Source organism: Denticeps clupeoides, chromosome 15 (genome assembly GCF_900700375.1).
Source record: "Denticeps clupeoides chromosome 15, fDenClu1.1, whole genome shotgun sequence".
In the NCBI taxonomy this organism is placed as follows: domain Eukaryota; kingdom Metazoa; phylum Chordata; class Actinopteri; order Clupeiformes; family Denticipitidae; genus Denticeps; species Denticeps clupeoides.
In genome coordinates, this window is record NC_041721.1 from 5,202,990 (window position 1) to 5,225,184 (window position 22,195).

The window sequence follows — 22,195 nt, forward strand, 5'->3', positions numbered from 1 at the left end:
ACACTGTGGACCATGGCATTGGACTGGTTGGAAAACTACTCTGCACCGTCCAGTACTTTTCTCCAATCAACCATCCAGCGACTATTTTAATACCAACTTTGTCATTACACTCATTTGACTGTAAAATCATTTTGGGCTAAATAAGAAATAAATTTGCCTCATCATTTTTTGATTTTTAACTACTTTTAATCTGTTGTAGTTTTTTTTTTTTTTTCCTTCCCAAAACCTGGGCGTGCTTTTCATGGCTGCCCACTGCTCACCTAAGATGATGGTTAAATGCATAGTACACAGATATAGCAATTAATGGTAGTTCTATCACATTATATATAATAAAAAAAAAAAATTTTAAAAAACGTACACTCGAGGACTTGTGGTCACCCTTGACCTCGCATCTGATTGGTGCATTCAGAGGAAATGCAAACATGTTCTGACAGGTGCCAGGCTATGAAGGAGGAGCTGAGAGCAGGCAGAAATGGACCTTTTTATTTCAGCATTTCTCACAGGTGGAGCAAAATCCCCCCCCGCACAGCATCAAAACCCAGCTTTTAAATTTTAACACACACACACACACACACACACACACACACACACACACGCGCGCGCGCGCACCCACACCATGAACAGTGCATTTCCCACACTGTGATGATCTGGTGGCCTCCACTGCTTCTCCTCATTACAGGAACACGAGTGCCCTCAAGAGTGAGAGGTGGTCCTTTTCTGGAAGTCCTCAAACCATCAAGTTCTTATTTGAAGTGGTCAGTTTTTGAATGATAAAGGGAGTAGAAGAACAAAAAGACAGATGAGTGGGGAGGAATTTCATAGAGAAAAACGGTGGAATGAGGGAAGCAAAGTGGTCACTGCATTCGTTTAACCAGGTCGGCAGGACCAATCCCTAGATTCGCACTGACGCTAGTGCAGACCAGGCGTGAGCACCTATTCACTTAACACTACCCCTTATTTCACATGTGCAACCAGGCTCTAAAGAGGCCTTTACACTCACTAGGAAACCCGCTATATGCTCACACGTCATATTACACATGTTCAACACATGGTTGTCCGGTGGTCAGGAGTTGAGTGTAAAGAATTAAGAAGAAAAGTACTACACTCACACAGCCACCCCATACATCACACTGTAATATAACATATCTAACCCAGATTTATTCCTCTTGAGCTCGCTATGGGGAACCCACCAACCTTCTTAAACCAATAAGCGAGAAAACTAGAGGGGGAAAAAAAAAGTAACATTCAAAACCATACAAAAACAAAGACTGGTCCGATAGGAAACATGGCAACCAAAAGCGGTCCTAAAGTAATTAGATTAATTCATACTGTGTTAACACACATCCCTCTCTTTGGGAGTCACAGAGATTCTCAGTGTATCATGGAAAGGCTGATATTCCTCCTCTCGTCACCCACCCCTTAGCAAAGGTCACAGCTCAAGTGCTTGGCTACGTCCCACCTGAACATGGGCTTCTGGAATCGTGAGAAAGAAACAAATGGAATGAAGGGGGGGGGGGGAAATGTTCATAGGGAAAAAGAACAATCTGATAAAGATTGAGAGAATTAATTTCTATTTTTTTCATATATATATACTTATATATATTTCTTCATTCCCTCTAACTTGCTTGGTCTGTGTTCCTCCAGTTATCTGCTGATTCAGTTCAATGCATGAACAATAAAAGGGTCCTCCATGTATTTTCTTCTTCCTTTTCTTGTAATGCGGCTTATTCTTGGGAACGATAATGAAGAGCGTGTTATTGTTTGTCGTTTTGGTTTATGTTCGTCTTTTCATTTAGCTGGTGTCCATGGACTCCATGTTGGCGGTGGACGAGTCCCTCTGGATGCTGTCAAAGATGGCGGCCAGCTCAGGGTTGGAGCTGATCTGGGACTGGAACTCACTCATCAGGGGGGACTTTTCCGCCTCGGGGATGGTCAGCAGGGCCACCACTGCCCGCATGGCGGACCGCTTCAGCTCGTCCTGCTTCTCAAACTCCTGTTTTACCGAATTAGCTTTCACCTGGGAATAAGTAAGTAAGTATTACCACCTTATTCAGAGACAGAAGGCCAATAAATTTTCTTATTAAAATCATCAGTACCCAAACACAGGCAACCGTGTGCATATCATGGTCATGCGTGTGGTGCTGGGAGGTGAATGAAGGTACCTTAGTGGTGCAGGTGGCTCTGAGTGGCTCCACCAGTCGATCCAGCCTCTGCAGCACAGCACTGGGACACAGAGTGGAGAGTCTGGCCAGCATCAGGAAAGTCAACATCTAGAGAGACCACACAAACATGACTGTTACTATAGTCACATTTCCCACCGTACTCGGATGAGCTCATCCAAAACATGACCTCAGTCCCCCACCTTAATGTCGTAATGATCCTTCAGTCCGTCCTCTACGTGGTTGAGGAACTCAAAGATGTCCAACCGGTCCAAACAGCTGTCCAGCAGGGTGTACATGCACTCAAACGCTGCCTTCCTGATATCTAGGCCGTCATCCACCGTGTGTTTAAATGGACCCATCTCCACCTAGGAGTGGTAAGCAAAAAAGTTCAATATAACTAAGCTAAATAATGGGAAATAATAGGAATATATGCAGAATGTTCTCACTACCTCTCTGATGAGCTCCTTGCGCACTTTGGTCTCGTTGTAAAGGTGTGGGAGCACGGTGTCCAGCAGGTCTCGGATCAGTGAGGGCTTGTTGTGCGCAGCAGAGTTGAACGTTACCAAGGCTACCCTTCGGACGTTGAGGTCGGGATCTTCCAATGTTTTTAAGAAATCACCTTTAAAAGCAAATATAACAAAAAGATTTTTTATCACAAAGGTGAAATCCATGAAAGACCAGGCCAAGAACAAGGGTATTTTACCCACCTATACAGTTCTTGAGTAAAGGGTCTATGGTCTGCGGATGGTCTGAAATGGTGAACTTGACTGCAGTCACTACGGAGCTTCTGGCGTAGGAGGAGCCTGCAAAAGTGAGGAAAAACAAAACCAAATTATTCATATTTACAAATGTAAAAATCTTCAGGGCTGTTAACGTTTGGCTTGATTTTTTTTTGTAAACTATCTAATTGTGCAAAGTTGGTTTGCTATTAACTGTACTACGTGTATTAAAAACTGTAGCATGAGTGTACGTTGAGATACGAAGTGCCTGCCTCCCCAACACCCCAGGGGGGTCACCAACGCTCCAGTCTCTTGAAACCGACTGTCTCCAGTCAACCAACCATGTCTGCTCAGGGTTGCTGACAAGACAATAAATCATTTCTATATCTAATTTCTTTCCTTCCGAAGCAAGCTACCGATTCCATTCCAAACTGCAACATCTGGCACATCACCTGCAATACCACATTTGACCACTTAAATAACACACAGCCTTTAGTGGTGATCGCTATGTGAAACATTTACATTTACAGCATTTATCAGACACCCTTATCCAGAGTGACTTACAATCAGTAGTTACAGGGACAGTCCCCATTGGAGCAATTTAGGGTTAAGTGTCTTGCTGGGGACACAATGGTAGTAAGTGAGATTTGAACCTGGGTCTTCTGGTTCATAGGCGAGTGTGTTACCCACTAGGCTACTACCACCCACTGCATGACACCTACCTGACAACAGATAGCCTTTAAGGCGCGGCAGCAACGTCTCGGGGTCTATCAGCGTCAGCTTGCCGAGACACTCGGCCACCACATTCCGCGTGCCCTCCTCGGTGCACTCGCAGTGTTTAAGCAGCAGCGTCCACACGCTCTCCACGTACGGCTTCAGCCCGGCCACAGACGCCGAGCTGATGATCTCCTTCAGCGAGTGCAGCAGCAGGTACTGCCTCTTGGGCTGCCCCGAGATCTCCTGCAGCACGAAGGGCAGGTACTCGGGCAGGTTGCCCACGCTAATGCTGCCCAGCGCGTACGACGCGGCGGACTTGACCTCCTCGCTGGCGGACGAGAACGCGTCGAGGATGACCGTCTTCAGTTCGGGCTGGCCGCTCAGGTCCATGTGGTGGCCGACCTCCCCCAACGACAGCAGAGCCAAGAGGCGGATCAGGTCGGTGGACCGAGAGTTCTTCACATCCTGGATGAACTGACCCACTACCGCGGGACCCTCTTTGGGGCAGGCGCGGGTCAGGGCCGCCACGCATTTAGCGATGGAGTAGTATGACTGTTTGTGCGTGAGGGCGGCACTCTGGGCGTAGACTGGTCCCGTCAGCATCCGTAGGAGGTCCATGTAGCCTAGACTGGCCGTCCCTGTGGCAACCAGGGCCTGGAAGAAATCCAGCATGGCGCTGAGGGCGCCGCCCTGTAGGAGGGGCGAGCGGACGAGGGTGATGAGCTCGGACAGGATGGAGCCGCTGATTTTAGATAGGGAGTCCGGGTGGACCCGCGCCAGGGTGGTCAAGAAACTGATGGCCATCTGAGACACGTGCATGTCGCTTTCGCTAATGAGCAGCGGCAGCTCCGCCAGCACGGCGTCGATCATTGCCGGCGTGACGCTGTCACTGTAGCTCTGCACGAGAATATCAAGCGCGGCGAGCGTGCTGAGCTTGAGCGCGCGCTGGTTCTTGCGCAGGAACGAGGCCAAGATGGGCACGGCCTCGCCCAGAATGGGCCGGAGGTCGATTTTCAGCGGCGAGCCGGCGATCAGGGTCAGAGCCTTCACCGTGGTCAGTCGCGTGATCTCGTTCTTCAGCCGCTCCAAAAAGATCTGCAGCGTCCCCGGCAAGTCCGGGCCGAGGCTGTCACCTAAATTACAGATTATCTGGCCCATGCAGGAGATGGCACGCTCCTTCACCTCCTGGTCGATGTCTGCAGCTTTAAGCCGCTTTATGGTACAGCAGAAGAGGTCGTTGATGTATGGCGACGCGTCAAATGAATCACCCTGGTCCAGAGGCCGGATGACCTTCACCAGCTGCTGAGTGACCAGGAGGGCCTCGGAGGTGATTTTGTAGAAGGGGTCCCCAACACAGGCCACCACGGGGGGCACCAGGGCCTGCACATGGGGGTGGAAGACTTGGGGCTGGTGGTTGCACAGAATTACATAGAGGCAGGACAGTGCATCGATCTTCAGGTTGGAGGAGCTGGACTTGTCGTTGAGAGAAAATATGATTCCTGTGGAAGAGAACAAAGACACTCAGAACTGAAAACCGGCCAAGACTAAAAGACAACCGCAAATTGCAGTGGACCGAGCCAAATGTGCAATTCAGGCTTTTATTTCATTTTATCACCTGATTCTCTTTGGGGAATTCATTATTATCTACAGATCATTATTGTCTACAGATCAGTTTCCAGTTTTATTTCGTAGAAATCACTGCAATACCACTTTTCCCCACTTATATAGCAGCCAGATCAAGTTTGCTCGTTCACGTTGTGAATTGCAGTGTACTTTGTTTCTTCACCCAAATTTTTCAGACTCGGATAAAAGATTTTACTAAAATATAAATATTTGAATCTTGCCAATGTGAACTGAAATCTTACCTCATTTTTATATATTCATTTATAAAAAAAAAGAGCGCTTAACCACTAAGGGGCCTTGAGCACTGCTTTAATGCGAAACCTGTTGTGCATATGCACACTGTAAAAGTAGATTGAGAACTGACATGAGGCAAATATTTTTCAGTGTTTGAAAATGACCCAATTACCCGATATTGGCCCCTATAATGTTTAGACAAGAACTGGACCGGGCCTGCTCTGAGCAATTGAACAGGAAGGGAAAGGGGTGCACCGGTCTCTGCAGGATAAAGAAGTGAAGCTGGGTGTTTGTACCTGGGATGAGCACCGGGACGTGCTGCGTTAGTGCCCCAGGCAGCACGTTGACTAGCTCGGTCAGCATGTTGAAGCAGCACTGGCGCGTTTTCACACTCTTCTCCTTCAACTGCTTGTGCAGAGCTTTTACGACCATAGGCACCTGCAGAACGCACGCAAACTCGCGTCAAAGTGAAGCCGCGGTTACCGAAACGTGCAGAAAAGACCACGGCTCCGCGTTAGCATTCTGGGGCATACCTGACTCTGCAGCATGGTCAGCGGGGTCTCTCCCTGCTCCATGGCATCAGGGTCACACAGCCAACTCTGGGCGGGGCGCGTCTGCTTCAGTAGCGAGAGGTAAGCGTGGAACACATCTGCCTTCACGTTCTCCTCGCGCTCCTTAAAGCGGGCAATGAGCGCCGGCGACACTGTGCGGTAAAACTCGGGCAGCATCTCGTGCCGCGTGCTCACCACCGCATCTAAACACTTGGCTGCCGCACGGCGCACCTTCCAACTCATGTCATCGTCGTCGCTGTACTCGTCGTCACTTCCTGTAACGAGCACAAAAGGTCACGCGAGCGCAATGAAGCCTTTAGAGTTCCCAAGCCGATCTGCCCACCAATTCTAAAAGCTTCAGACCTCTTCAAAAAGTCACCCAGCAGACAGACACTAATCTTTTAATGTCGCAATCCATAAAAAACCCGATGCATACATATGGCACCAGTGCTGGAGAGGACGGCTTATGAGATACACACACTTTCCTCATGGTTTGGGAGAGGATAAGGTGAAGTGCAATGTCACACCTTGGTAATCTTCATCAGCTCCATCTGCATCCATGGCATTCTCGTCCTCATCTTCGTCATCATAGTTGTAGTTGGGGTCATAGGTCAGATATTTCAGGCAAATACCGATGACTGTGGGCACATGGGGGTAGACTTCTTTTGGACACCTGAATCAGAGATGTTCACAACAATACATATTATGAGCTGAGAACCCTTGTACTAAATGATTTAGATTTATTAGACTTTTTTTATAAAAATACATCAAAGGGTAGATTTTTTTTTTTTTTAAACAAAATGACAATCTCGTACCATCTACTAGTATTTTTTTCTGTCGCCACTGTTTCAGACTTATTTTGTGTCCATTATGGTACACACCTTTCACTATGCATCACAATGGTCAATGGTCATTTTGGAGAACATACAAGCCAGTCATATGTAGAGGAGGCTGAATCACGATTTCTGTGTGTGTGTTCATCTCATCTCAGTCACACGCCCTCCCACTAATCTCACACCATAGCTGCCCACAATATTCTGACTGACATTTCTTAAGATTTTTTGTCCCTTTCGTAGTTTAGAAAGAATAAGTTGATTAAATGCACAAATAACAGATGAAAAGATTAAAGAATGCATTATAGGTGAACACTACTTTCTTATTTACTCTAAACTTTGACTGTATAATTGAGTTCTGTCCCAGAACACCCCATGACCATGGGGGCAGTGGTGGCCTAGCGGTTAAGGAAGCGGCCCCGTAATCAGAAGGTTGCCGGTTCGAATCCCGATCCGCCAAGGTGCCACTGAGAAAAGCACCGTCCCCACACACTGCTCCCCGGGTGCCTGTCATGGCTGCCCACTGCTCACTCAGGGTGATGGGTTAAATGCAGAGGACAAATTTCACTGTGTGCATCGTGTGCTGTGCTGCTGTGTATCACATGTGACAATCACTTCACTTTTATGACCAACACAGCACCCAAGTGGTTTCAGGAAGGACAGCGTCTTCAGTCACATATATAGCAATTTTGGGCTCTAAAAAAAAAAAAAAAAAAAAAAATTCATAAAGTGGAGTCCAGAAACCCACCTTCTGACAAACGATTCAAAGGCCTGGATGCAGTACTCTCTCAACTCATCATCATCAACACTGCAGAACTTCACCACCAGGGGGATAATCTTCTCCAGGTACTCTCCTGTGCACACACACACACACACACACACACACACAAAACATTCAACAAAAGCAGCAAATTAAAAAGTTAAAATGGTCTAATCGGTCAAGACGTACAAAAGAAGTTTTGTCTCAGTTTGAAGCTCAGAGCAAATGCTGAGAAGGTGGAGATTAAACAGGTTTCTCCTCGCAACACCTAGTGTGATGCACACGGACACACAAAACTACTTAACTAAAACACTGAAGGGAAGAACAGAGAGGGAGAGCTGGGGAGTGCAGCCCTCCCCGGGAAATCAAACACATCGTAATCGCTGCTGTCTTACAGCAGCATCAGAACGAACGCTGTAATTGGCCGAGCTGCACCTCGGCGACTCCGCACTTCATCGCAGACCGGATGAAGTGAGAGGTAATTACGACGCAGGTAGAGACTTCCCTGCCGATCCTCTTTTCGTGTTGAGGTTTTCAGAGCAGTTTCAGAGGATGCCATGAGATCAAATTCAAAGAGGGCACCAAGATTAGGCTTAAATTAGTTTTAGTGTACACAACTTCATTCAAAATGAGTTATGTATACTAATATTTAACAATAATTAAAAAAATTAATTATACAATGAAGGTTACTGCATTTTCAATAAGTTGCAGGGAAAAGTTCTCCAAAGTGAAATCACTTGGTTAAAAAAAAAAAAAAAAACTACCCACCTATGGTGACCCAGCTATAATGTAGATGAACAAAATTGAGAAGGGGGAAGGGGTACAATGGAGACGTCGCATCAGGCTGGGCTGCAACACCGCCTCATCGTAATCAAGATTTCACATGAACCTCTGCGACCCCAATTTGAAAGCTAAATTGCATTGAAAATGGAAAGCACTCCCGGCTCGTGCAAACTGACAGGCAATGAGGTGGGCTGTGGAGCATCAGACACCCCTCCATCCAGCCCCTGAACTGACGAACCCCTGCGTTCTGGATAAATGAGGTTGCCACAGGAACATCCGTGTGAAGAAGGCAAACAAGATTAGGATGATGATTATCCTCAGAGGTGTGCTTCTAATTCACCTGAGAAGCCACCGGGCAAAAGGGCAACCAAATTACCAGAAGCTGCACTGTTTTTTTTTTTGGATGTAATGAAATTAAAATTAAAAATGAATCTTGATGTCTACAGAAATTTACATTTTGCACATGGCTCAAAACACGATCTATGATTTGAATAAAACGATTAAATTATTTAAAGTCTAACACTTTGGAGTGGTGTCAGAAAGCCACGCCCACCTTGTCAGCATTTTTCACAATTCCAGTGGGTTGAGTTGGACAGAAAGCTGTGTGCTGAACATGGGACATGGGTGCTCACCGATCCGATGCCCAGCCTGTCGGCTGATGGCGGCGATGCACTGGATGTAGGTGCGGGTGGTAGACATGGAGTCATTGCGGGAGAGCTCCGACAGCAGGTGCTCAATCAGGTCCACGAAGACCAGGTTCCCGCAGCTCATCACCAGGTGGCCAAGCGCAATGATGGTCCTCTTCCTCACCGCCAGGCGGGGGCTGGTCAGCTGTGGCAGCAAGCAGCTCAGGATGGATGGGTGAAAGTTCACCAGCAGACCTCCTTGCCTGCAGAACAGGAAAAACTTCATTTCACCACCCTGTGCCCGCTCATCTGAAACCACTTATAAAATGTGCGCACTGAAAGTAAAGGTTTACTGAAACATTCAATGTTTAGCTGAGAGTGTAAACCACAAGACAGAATTTCTACAGAATTCTGATCTCTTTATGATCTCGTTTATGGTCTTTTTTTTTTTTTTTTTTTTGGTGTACATTTCTAAAAACCCAAAATTATGTTCATATAGCTAAACGGTTATTTGTCAATTGGTAGCCTAATCACACAAACCTTTAGTTAACCTGCGTAGTACAGCATCCACCTCCATTCTCTATTTACACTCTAAATACACCTTATACACACTGGGGGTGCTCGAATGTATAGTTGTTTCTGGCGGCCTGTCTGAATTGTAGTCTAGTCTTTGAGTCAAGCTGTCATTTAGTCATGTCCAGACTCATTTTAGTCTAGTCAAGTTTCAGTCAACTAAAAGTCTGAGCATTTTAGTCATATTTTAGTCAGAAATATACATGAATAATTAAGTTTAGTTGTAGTCAATGAAAAATGTATTTTAGTATTTTTTTTGTTTACTAAATGTAACCCTATTTAACCCAGTCAATATAGCACAAGTACCTAGTAGAACAGACACCACAGACCTTTTTATTATTATTTATTTTTATTAAATTCATAATTAAAACAAGGTTATCCGCAATATAATAACGAGATTAAACAAGAGGCTATTAAGTCTTGTCTTGGTTTACTCTAACGCGACATTAACAAACACGTCCTTTGTTATGCGTTAGTATTGCAAAAATCTGATGAACTTTCATGTCAACAGGTTTTTGAGTGATACTAGGTCAATTTCCATTAAATGTATTAAAACGAACATTTTGCAAGTGCACCAGGCTACATTCTTTACAAGTTGTACATGCTGCAGCTTGTTACAGATATGGTATGCTGAACAAAACATGTGTATTCTGTACAAATCTGGAACAGGACTTACTACCTTCAGACACAAGGTGAGCACAGAAGCCTACTCAGGGAAAAAAAAAAAAAACTGTTCTGTAAAGACCTTAAACCTCAACATGAGAGCGGTCAGAAATATGAATGGCCATGAACTGGGAGAATGGCCTTTCATGCAAAACTCTTTTCCCCATATTATAAACATAATAAGAAAAGCCTGAAATTCTGCTTCAATTAATTTCTCACACACACACACACACACACACACACACACACACACACACACAGACACACACAGAGCGAGAGCATCCCAGCATGTCAAAATCTGAGCATTAGGAAGTGATTTGGACATAGGATAGGGGCGGAGTCCACATACCTGCATAGCATGTCGGCCATGATGTCCAGAGCCTCCAGCTGCACAGACACGTCCTCCTGCTTGGCAATGGCACTTGTGAGGCGGCCCGTGATCTTCTTGCACACACTTGCTGCCAGGGCTGAGCCTGCAGACATACACAGACACAGTAGCAACCATCAGTAGGACCTAAACCTCAGTGTGTTGTACACACTTATGGACTCAAATACTTCATAAGCCTCTTGCTGTAAGTGAGGGAGAAAAGGATGAGTGTGTTTGCCATGACATGAGAGCTCAGGGGGTGGGCGAGACAGGGTGAGAGAAAGAGAGAGAGACCACAGGGCGGGAGGAGAAGGAGAACTGAGTGCAACACATCATTAGAGACACAGGAGAACATGAAGCAAATACCCCACACCAGCCTCGCCTCGCTCTCATTAACTTTTAATAAGACAACTTCCCTCCTCTTACATTCTCACCACAAGCGCCAGTGTTCACAGCCTACAAATCACGTTCATCAACATCAAGCACACACCTTATTCTACATCAGCACTACCAAGAGTAAAAGGCAGTGCTGCTGGGTAGCGAGTTGTAGCTTTTTCAAACCATCCAGCCATCCTTTTAATAACCCTTTCAAAACTCAAGTGTAGTTGAATGCAGCAAACTGAACTCTAACATTAGAAAAATGTTCTATTTTTCAACGCGTCTAACCGTTAAGCAGTTTAATATTTATTGTTTTACATTTACAGCATTTATCAGACGTCCTTATCCAGAGCGACTTACAATCAGTAGTTACAGGGACAGTCCCCCCCCGAAGCAACATAGGGTTAAGTGTCTTGCTCAGGGACACAATGGTAGTAAGTGGGATTTGAACCTGGGTCTTCTGGTTTATAGGCGAGTGTGTTACCCACTAGGCTACTACCACTTTGGTAAGAGCTAGGGGTGCTAGAAAATATCGATACAGCAATATATCGCTGGTGGTATTGTTACAGGGGCATAAAATATCGATATTTCTGTATACAAAATTAGCTATGGAGCATGAGGTCAGCAGAGATGAGAACCAGTGTGTGACTACAACCTCCACTCCTGTAGATGGCGCTGTAAAGCTGGGTACTTTGAATTACTGCCTGGCATTCCAGGCAGAGGAAAATCACAAAACATATTTCAACTCGGTTTTTAGATTTTCAGTGAAGTGTAGAATATTGCAAAATGTATTGTGATATTGTGAAAAGTATCGTATCATGAGATCCATGCCAATACGCACCCCTAGTAACAGCACAGCTGGAATAAGAGTAGTGGAAAATAATTGTGACATGAAAGTGACTGATCTGTTCCATCATACAACCACACAACCACATTTTACACAACTTGTACCAATATGGTTATTTTATAAGTTCATTTAATAGCAGACATTACTGGACGTTTTGGTCATTAATGCAGTACATAAGACAGTGTGGTTCCAGAATCATAGAAGTTAATCAGAAGTTCCAGGTGAACATAAATAAAAGTACCATTCCAGATTTAATTTTCATGCGGTCAGATTTAATGTAATGTCAGGTTTGGGCATTTAAAAAGTTGTACTTGTCGGGCCAGTTCTAACTTTTAAGGCCTGATTAAAGCTATAATCCGTGGCTACATCCACTCTGTCTGTCTGACGGGTCCCTTCTACTTGCCTCTCCCTGTTTGACTGTTTTGAACCAGCGGCAGGCCCCGCCATTCACAATCTCTGATTGGCTTAGGATATGATATGGGCTTTCAGAGTTACAGATTGCCATATCGCCCGGCCCTAATATGAACCGTACATGAGAATAAAACTATTTATATATTTTAAATATACTTTAGACACTAAATGCATATTGATTATATACAAAAAAAATAAAATACAACAAGACATTTCAAATTAGCATATTTACAAAACACCATGGCAACGGCGAGCAGCTGGCACTCACCGCTGGACGCTGGCGGCAGCTCTCCGATGACAGTCTTCAGGCCGATGCTGGAGATGTCTCGCAGCTGCTCTTTGTCGGACAGCATGTTGGTGCAAAGCGTGTCCACGATGGTCTCCACCTGGTACTCCTTCACCTTGCTGACCAGCGGCCCCAGGCTGCGAATCAAAAACATGCATCAGCACGCTGCTGTTGCTGCCAGGTGCCAGCGGCATAAGAATCACAAATGCAGAAATATTCACATATGGCAAACATCGACCTGGCTGTTATTTCATTTTTCCTGGATCGCCATTTCTGTACATTTGAGAGCATGCTTATGCCAGACCTGCTTTTATTTCAAGTCAGACGGAAATACATTTTCATAAAGATAAAAAAAAAACGCATGAACAAAATGTTTCCAGACACAACCAAAATATGAGCTTCGACAATTTGTGGGTTCAACATTCAGGTCAACCCGATAATTCACTTGTGGCACTGCTAAACATAACACGATAATAAACAGGTTGAGGGATATCTGAGGGATATAGGGCCTGAGTGGCAACCTTTGAAGGTGAACGAGGAAAATCCGAAGCCATTCAGACTCGCGCTATCGACCTCGCACATCAGCAGAGCAGCTTCAGGAAGAAATGTCGATACAGCAAGGCCATTTACTTGATGGAGGGTCAAAGATTTCACAGGTTTCCCCCACCTAAACTACTGCCACAGAATACAGTTTGATCTGCCTCAAAAGGTGAAAATGTAACATCACGTTCCTCCAATGACAGTTCTTGACTAACTTTTTTCACCAGTTGCACTGGTGCGCCTAACCTTTTTCTTCTTACGTGCACCGTATTGACTTGTAAACAATTAAATATAAATCTGGTTAACAAAGTTATTTGAAGTACGAATCTACAAGAAAGCTAACTTACTGAAAATGTATTGGTGCTTATAAGTGAAAATTAAATAAAAAGAAATTCTAAACTGTGAATAAAAAGTGAAAGTGTTTTAAGGACTTGAACTTTATCATCATCTTGGCCTGATTATCTGTTTTCTGCTGCCTGTTGCTGGACCATGGCCAATCAGAGGCGGGCCCCGCCCTTCACAATCTCTGGTTTAGAATATGAAGCAGATCTAATACAAATTGGTCACACTCTAGAGCCCTGAATGAGGTTAAAGATGCTCAGATACTCCTGAAGTGTGGATGGACCCTATGCCAGACAAGTTTCAATGCAACCCTAACATGATTAGGCTTGTGTGTTTCCTAACTATCATTCTGAAAGGTTGTGTTCCCGACCAGGAAGCGTCCGGGACTTTGGTTCTCAAAATGTGGTACCACTGTGTCATTAGCCAACATGGAGAGCTCAAACTATTTTTTAAAAGAATGTCACCCAGCCCAAACAGAGCATGACCGGGCCCTTACCATTTGACAGCCAGGTTCTGCACTTCTCCATTCTTATCTTCCAGTAGCTTTAGGATCATCTTCACCACCTTCCGCTCACTGTCGTCATCCAGTTTGATTGAGTCCTTCTGCAGTTCTGACATCAGATCATTTGTAGCCATGAATCTGGAAGCATGAACATGACATTCTTAGCAAAATACACACATGTATATACACACACACACACACATTTCTTTAGATGTGCAGGTTGCTGCAGTATTTATCTGCAGCCTTTTTGAAGCATGACTATTTCATGCATAGAAGCCCTATCACTTAGCTTCCCATTTCAAGATTACTGGCATTCATTCACATTTATGGATCTAGCAAATTTGCTGACCGCATTATACACACCTTCTCTGCCTGCTCCCAAAACCCAGTGACTCGCCGTAATGGACATTGGTATAAAATGTAAAGGAGGAGCATAGTTACAGCGTGTTACGATGGTACGAGGAACACCAGACATTCACTGGCGACCCACCAGAGGACTAGTCAGCCACAGGGCCAAACAGTCTTATCATAATACAATTTCACCAGGCTGAAGATGAAATGTTTAACACATTTAAGAAGCCAGGCAATTCTGAGAAACTCCCCTACTCTCCCCATCCTGACAAATACATCTCCCCTTCATTAAAACTACCCCTCAGTCTCTAAACACACCTGAGACCATGCAAGCCAATACTCCTCCTTCCAGTCACGAGCAAAAAAAGCAAACAGAGGACATCTTTTCATGCAAATATCAGGAATTTTTGCTGCGGTGCATTTGCCACAGACACACAAACAACTTTTCAAACCCGGCGGCTGGCCCTGGGAAGAATATTTGCTTTTTGGTCTTCTTCTTTTTTTTCCTTTTCAAAATGAGCAGTGCATGTGGTAGAAACATACCATTACTTTTTGTTTTTTTGCAAACTGACAAAAAAAAAAAAAAAAAAACATACCGAGCACATGTGAAAGATGTCACAGAGTCTGCAGTTCTGCTGCCTGAACACACTCCAGCATAACTGGTTTGGCAGTGGGTCATTAATGGTGCGGGCGTGGCATTTCTTTGGGGGGGCCGCAAAGCCCTCCATGTGCTCAGCAGGGGTAGCCTGACTGCAATTAGGTACCGAACAAGTTTCCTTGTTCATTGTACAGAAAAGTTGTACTTTCCCTTTATAGTCTGTATTAGGGCTGCACGATTTGGGGAAAAAGACATATTGCAATTATTGAGATCAATATTGCGATGTGCGATATGATAAAGGACACTTGCTTGTATATCAGTGAAATGTCGCATACTAATAGTGAAATGTTTAATTTCAAAGTGAAACATACAAACTACTTATAACAACCTGAAATGCCCAGTGCTTTCAAAATACAATATTCTACAAAATTAAATAAATCACAAAAAACTCTTTACATTACTGTCGAATGACAAACCCTGGTAAGGCTAAACAACTGTTTTGATTATATTTGGCCATTATAAAATCCTGTATTATAGTTCTTACGTTTAACCAAAACGTTGTTTGGAGGCTGACTTGAACACAGGGATGCATAGCTTTGCTAGCTTAGCTAAGGTTAAGATTTGTAAACTGAGGTGAATTTCTTTAGGAAACCTTCAAAGTTTGAGAAAAGTTAACTAAACAGCTAAGAACAGTCTAAATAGTTAATGCCTACGTTTAGCCAAAACGTTGTTTGGAGGCTGACTTGAACACAGGAATGCATAGCTCGCTAGCGTTAAACGGGATTTTCTAATGGCCAAATATATTCAAAACAATTGTCCAGCCTTACCTATGAAATGTAATCCCCGGGATCTGGTTTGGAGCGTACAGCAGTTTGTACAGCCCCAAGCAGCACAAGAGTGAGGCATTTTTATGCACTTCTCTCCATAGACATGTATATGCTTCACGCCACAGCAGAGCCTATCGCAATATGGCGGCGACGTTGACGTACAATGCAGCTTGTCATGCGCCGTCTACCCAGATGTCTATGCGAGTCACGAATCTCAGGTCTCCATTGAACCGAATCATAAAGTCATGTGACCAAACACGTCACATCCGACTGAAGTGAGACTTCAGTCAGCTCGCAAACTTTGAGAGAATGAGAGAATGGATCGGAAATGGCGCCGATCCAATCCATGTACTAATCATTTAAAGCGCAGCTTTTTGCGTTCATGTAATCGCTGACATAGGGCTTACGATTGTGATTAGATTAATCGTGCAGCACTAGTCTGTATAGTATTTTTAGTTAGTAAAGTGTGTGTGTGTATGTATGTATATTTTTTTTATTTTGCAATTGCACTATGGGGGGGGGTCTGTGTGAAACAGTATTTCATACACACTACACTGGTTATACTTTTTTACTGACAATAAACCAATCTTGAATCTTGAGGTGAGATCTGCAGACCCCTTGTGAGACCATATGCTGGTGCGGTTGGCCCTCGGTTCCTCCTAATGCAAGACCATGCTGGACATGGCTGGAGTGTGTCAGCAGTTCCTTCAAGACAAAGGAATTGATGCTATGGACTGGCCAGCCCGTTCCTCAGACCTGAATCTGATTGAGCACATCTAGGACACCAACGCCACATTGCACCACAGACTGTTCATGAGTCGGCAGATGCTTTAGTCCAGGTCTGGTAGGAGATCCATCGGGAGACCATCCGCCACATTATTATCGAATCCCGTTCCACCAAGGTGCCACTGAGCAAAGCCTCGTCCCAGCACACTGCTCCCCAGGCTGCCCCTGCTCACTGAGGGTGATGGGTTAAAAGCAGAGGACTCATTTCGTTGTGTGTGCTGTGCTGCAGTGTCTCACAATGACAATCACTTCACTTTCATTAGGAGGATGTCCAGGCATGCTGGACAAATTTCATTCTGTGCACTGTGTACTCTGCTGCTGTGTATCACAATGACAATCACTTCACTTTCACTTCCGATCATTTAGAAGAGCTTGTGACTTCCTGATCTGTGTTGTGTGGCGTCTGTGTTCCTTTAACAAACACAATTGTAAAAATAAACTTCTTTATAAATAATGATGTGTCCTGTCCTATGCTGTGCTATTTACCTGGTCTACTTGGCAAATTGGGCTCAGTGAGTGATCCCCCAAAGTACATTCAGTGAAGGATCCACACTGAACATTTACTGTTCCCTCGAAAATTGTGTGTTTTACACACTAGGACACTTGCATGCTGTGTCCTACTGTACATGAGTTGTTGTGGTGGCAATTAAGCAGAGTTTCTTTTAAAAGTTAATTCTCTCTGAGACACATTTGAACACAACACCAGGACATGCCATCACGCCTCACACCCGACAAGCTGAATGTTCACTGTTGTTGCTCATTTAATCCCGACCCTGCAACCTGTTACTGCTACACTGGTCACTGCATCTGTTTAGCATCTACGCACAATGCACTTTAGCAGAATCCATAGCAACTACCCTGTGAAGTCTGTGTCTTATGTTCTCATTAAACATAAATATCTGCTTGCATAATAGCTAGCTTACTTTTTTACTACTTTTTACTAGCCTTATTCTTCTTCTATTTATTTTTGTAAATAATACTTTAACTAACCACATATCACACTACTTTAAAAGATTAAATAAAAGCAAAAATACAATGACTGTGTTTTCAGCCATTTATTATGTATGAGTAAAGTTTGCCCGCCTCTGCTTCAAAATGCAAATTTTTCAATTACTTGTTTAAGTCAGGCATGTCCCTAACGTGTTTTAACAAGTTCCTAACAATTTCATTTTATAAATACAATATAAAATAGGAGAAAAACAATAGTTTTTATCAATGAATGCCTTTAAGAGCTTGTATGTCTGTAGCTAATCGCTCAAGTTTCTTGGTCTGCTGCTGCAAAGTTTTTCTTGTGGTGTTATTCTGTGAAATGGCTCAATTTTTAGGAACGAAATGGAATTAGTTTTCTCCATGAACTGCGAGGAGTTTCCGGGTGAATTTCCTGAGCGGAGCTGGAACCTCAGCAGACTTTTTCGCCCAAAGGTTCTCCAATTCTTTGTATTGGAGGAGGCTCCAGTGCACATGCACCAGTTATAGTGTGAGTCTATGATATTTTTGCGACCCAAAGGAACAGGAAATGTGTCACATGACCTTTCAGTCATGGTAAAATGATGGTCTTCACAGTCTGTATAATGTAGTTTATTTAAATGTGCATGTTTTTCGAAAATCATTTTGAGTGATCTTTACGTGTGACTGGTGGGGTGACACCCCAGCACTGTTCAGGATACATTTCACTGCATGTTGTTATGCTAAAACAATGCATGGGACAAATAAAAAAATATTGAATCTTGAACCCCTCTCTCACCCCATCGCTCCTGCTAGTGCCTGCTTAGGCTGGGGAGTCTCTTCTCTTTACTGCCAGTCTAACGTTTAAAGTTTGTTTATCAGGAAACTAAATCTGTTAAAACAGACAACAAAGATTCAAGAGAGTGTATGTTAGAGAATGGTTAAGGAAGCGGCCCCATAATCAGAAGGTTGCTGGTTCGAATCCCGATCTGCCAAGGTGCCACTGAGGTGCCACTGAGCAAAGCACCGTCCCCACACACTGCTCCCCGGGCGCCTGTCATGGCTGCCCACTGCTCACTCAGGGTGATGGGTTAAATGCAGAGGACAAATTTCACTGTGTGCACTGTGCTGCTGTGTATCACGTGTGACAATCACTTCACTTCAAGTGATTTGTTCATCCAGGCGTGGGCAACGCAGTTCCTCCCTCCCTCCAGCGGCACGCCAGCTGCCTGCACGGCGTTGCTGACAGCTCAAATTAGCTGAGACAGGAACTTACAACTTGAGGAATTGATTCAGTTCAGGACATTCCCTTATAAGATTTGTTCTTTTAAACGAATCGTTCACGAACAGCACAACACTAGTTGTAGGGAGGCCATACAGGCACATGGAGGCCACACACAGGACAAAGTTGGTTCAGCCTGCAGTGTGTTCTTCCACTTCAGTTTTGAGTGTGATTCCAAATCAAGACCTCCATGGGTCAATCGTTTTTACTTCCATCAATAGTGTGTGTGATTTTGGTGACTGCACATTCAACTATAAAAAGAACAAAGTATTTAATAAAAATATTTCATTAATTCAGATCTAGGATGTCTTATTTTTGTTTTTCATTTATTTTTTTGAGCAGTGTAGTCACATGGCAATGACAACATGAAGACAGATGAGGAAAGTGTTCACCAGCCTTAAAATGTACACAATGTAAAAAAAAAAAAAAAAAAAAAAAAGAAAACACCTTGTATCTGCATACAAATTCAACCAGAAAAAAAGACGGCTCGCCATGAGACTGGTGCAGAACACTAAAGCCCGTCACCGAGTGTTCATGTCAGCCCTGAAACAGATACAGGTGGCTTCCGCTGACCCCTAAACCAAAAACCTTTTTAAAAATATATACAGTCTCTGGCAATCTGACAGGATGTGCTGTACCGTTAGAGCGCCCCGCTGTAATCGCGGGAAAAAACGATCGCCTATGAAAGCAAAAAAAAATTAAAAACGACAATACAAGTTAGCTGTTAGCTAGTCGGCTCTTTAGCCGGTGGCTAGCCACGGGGGCTAACTCGGACGATACCTGACCGAGGGAAAGTCTTCGCGGGTGTAGTAAGGATGTGCGACGGGCAAATATACAGATATCGACCATGCCTATAAAAATAAAAATAATAGGCTAATAGCATTAACGCGTCGTGACGGGCGAAAAAGGGGTTCGTTACTGACGAGAAGCACGATGCTAACCGACTGGGATGCTAACTTGTCGCTAATGCTGAGGTAAACCGCGAACACGTTGTTTCGCTGACAGCTTGGTAGCGGTGAGTTAACGAAGGCGACCGCTTTATATCGTCCCCGAAGTTCGTCGCTTGGCGGAGTGCATTGCGCGGAAGCAGCGCCTCGTCGCCGGCCGCGTCGCGGCCTGCCGCCGCGGCTGACGTGCGTTACCACTCCCCTCCACCCCGGCGCGTCTGGAGCTTTGCGCCGCGGCCCGCGGCCGGAAAATCGCCGCGACGGCGCGGCTTACCTGAAGTCCTTGTCGCTGGACGTCATTTTTTCCAGGAGATTGGAGATGTGGTACGAGGCGCTCGCCATGTTTGCAGCAGTCTGCTGGGGGAGCTTGTGAGTGTCGGAGGGCCAGAATGTTCCCCTTTTTCTTCTTCTTGGTGTCGCTTGCGTGCACGTAAAAATAAAAAAAAAAGACGTCGGCGATTCTGCGCAGCTGCTTTCGGCTTCGTGCGACGCGGCGATCAGCGGCGGAACGGCGCAAAATTGAGTCTCATCCCGCGGAGTTGGGGATGTGTTTGAATGGAAACCCGACTTGACTCTGCAGAGGGAGGAGCCGCCGCTGGTCCAGACGCCGCCGCTCCGGGGTCAAAGTTGAAAGTGGGAGTTTTTTTTTTCTCTCTCTCTTTCATTCGACGGGCGGGACGTTTTTACAACGAGAGCGGTCGAAATGGCTTCTTCGTGCACGACCGAAACGCTAACGTGGATTCAATTCAGTTGTGCAATAATATTAAAAAAGGGCAAACTGTAGATCTTATCCCGGATCAGGACGTTTTCACCCGCAAACTATCCACAAAAAACTTGCGTGGAAACCATTAAATTAAACCATTAAACAAATTTAGTTTCTAATTCTCATCACGTTAACCTTTAAACCTGTCAGAAAATATCCCAGATATGCAGTCACTAATAATAAATGTTTGTAACAGAGCTAGCACCTTTTACCAGAATAAACACTCTGAACAGCTATGTAAGGGTTTACCAAATGGTGCTGGGTTGGAGGGGATTTCTGATAACGGTGTAAAATGATTAGCAAATTAACGTAAGTACGTATTTGAAATGTTTTTGAAACACATGCTAGTTTAATATTTGATGTATTAAGAACTGTTGGAAATGTTTGTGTGAAGATAATTGTTTTTTGTCTGTGGGATAAATGGTTTGGTCCAGGGCTAGACTGGCCCAAGTTTTCAGTGGAGAGAAGAGGTTTGATTATTAAGGTTTACTATATATTTGTAATATATTTATTGCATGTGTTTTTTTGTTGTTGTTGAAATAATAAACATTAATAAACAGATTCTGCCTCTGAACAACATCCATTTCTGAGTCCTCTTCCCTGCCACCACCACCACTCAGCTGTCCTACACTGGAGGGTCTTCATTTTCCCATTTTTGTTGCCCACTCTAACCCTTTTAACCCAAAAAATCAGAATTTCAAATCTGCCAGTTAGGTGGGAAACTGCCCAACATGGCAACACTGTCCAATGGCTCTTACAGTAAAAAAACATGACAGCTCAATGAGAAGCAGCTCCTGTGGCAAACACCAAGATTTTTATTTATTAGTCTTTACAGTATGTGAGTCTTTGTAGACTCCACAGCAGCACGGCATTCAAAAAAATGTCTCAGGGAGAAAGAGTAATAAAAAGCATTGTCATGAACAACAGTGCCATGCCTTAGCACCGTGCTGTATGCAGAATATGATGAGTGTTATTAGGATGTAAAATAACACAGCGGCGATGGGGCAGTGCTGAGACCCTGGGATGTTCAACGTCTCCTCGCATGTTGTCATTGCTGCCCAGAGGCTGGATGAGGGGCCGACCCCACTGCGCCAAATTGAAATTCAGCACACAGGCCTCCTGCCTTTTAACTCATCTGACTCTGGAATGAATTGTTGCATGGTTTGATGCACCGCATTTGGTCTCATGACTCAGCCGTTGACAGAAGGTCAAAGTTGATTAAAATGACAATTAAATTAGGCAAACCCTGAGCAGCGCTGCTCCACACTTAAAAACACGTGCAATTCAGACCTAAACAGTTTAAAGTCAATCTCCTCATATATGGTGCATTTAAATAAATTTAAATAACAACTGCAGTGCAAAATGTAGAGAAAAATGAAATGCACAGGTAAGCAACATGACAACAAAGCAATTTCCAGACTGCAAAGGATAGGATGACAGGCTGCAGGGCAAAATGTCACAGTCCGTCAGCATCATTACATGTGATTTTTTATGGCCTGCCTGTGGCAATATAGACTGAGACGATTAATATTCTCACACCCTTCTCACACCACGCAGACGAGTCACACCTGCAAATAAGTTCAGTTCATAGAGCCCTTTCTTTATGGGCCACACTAAAAAAATCTGTGTTGCAGAAGTGCTGGGAATTGGTGAAGCACTTTAAAGTAATAAGGGTGTAGATCTGTGTTATAGATGTTTGCAGAAAGTGATAAATTGTCATGATCAATATTTGCACTTGACAATCTCTGAATTTAATGTACATCTACAGTCCAGGTCTGC

General features: G+C 44.3%; 1 protein-coding gene across 1 annotated transcript; it reads right to left on the reverse strand.

Annotated features, from left to right (window-relative positions):
* Window positions 1–462: 462 nt before the first annotated feature.
* On the reverse strand, window positions 463–20,274 carry cand1 (cullin-associated and neddylation-dissociated 1). Its single transcript, XM_028955369.1, has 15 exons — window positions 19,928–20,274; window positions 13,912–14,055; window positions 12,516–12,670; window positions 10,594–10,717; window positions 9,015–9,271; window positions 7,588–7,693; window positions 6,534–6,679; window positions 5,989–6,281; window positions 5,752–5,893; window positions 3,604–5,097; window positions 2,870–2,965; window positions 2,612–2,781; window positions 2,363–2,527; window positions 2,163–2,270; window positions 463–2,017 (listed from the first exon to the last, which is right to left on the reverse strand). The coding sequence occupies exons 1-15, from the start codon at window positions 19,993–19,995 to the stop codon at window positions 1,793–1,795; spliced, it is 3,693 nt and encodes a 1,230-aa protein (XP_028811202.1). The 5' UTR covers window positions 19,996–20,274; the 3' UTR covers window positions 463–1,792.
* Window positions 20,275–22,195: the final 1,921 nt, after the last annotated feature.

What these genes read in the sequence shown, in the direction of transcription:
- cand1 (XM_028955369.1), bottom strand. Translation starts at nt 19,995, where the DNA reads ATGGCGAGCGCCTCGTACCACATCTCCAATCTCCTGGAAAAAATGACG. An exon ending in ATGGCCGACATGCTATGCAG is followed by an intron (nt 9,272 to 10,593) that starts GTATGTGGACTC and finishes CCTGTTCTGCAG; the next exon opens with GCAAGGAGGTCTGCTGGTGA. An exon ending in TTTACTCAAGAACTGTATAG is followed by an intron (nt 2,782 to 2,869) that starts GTGGGTAAAATA and finishes TTGCTTTTAAAG; the next exon opens with GTGATTTCTTAAAAACATTG.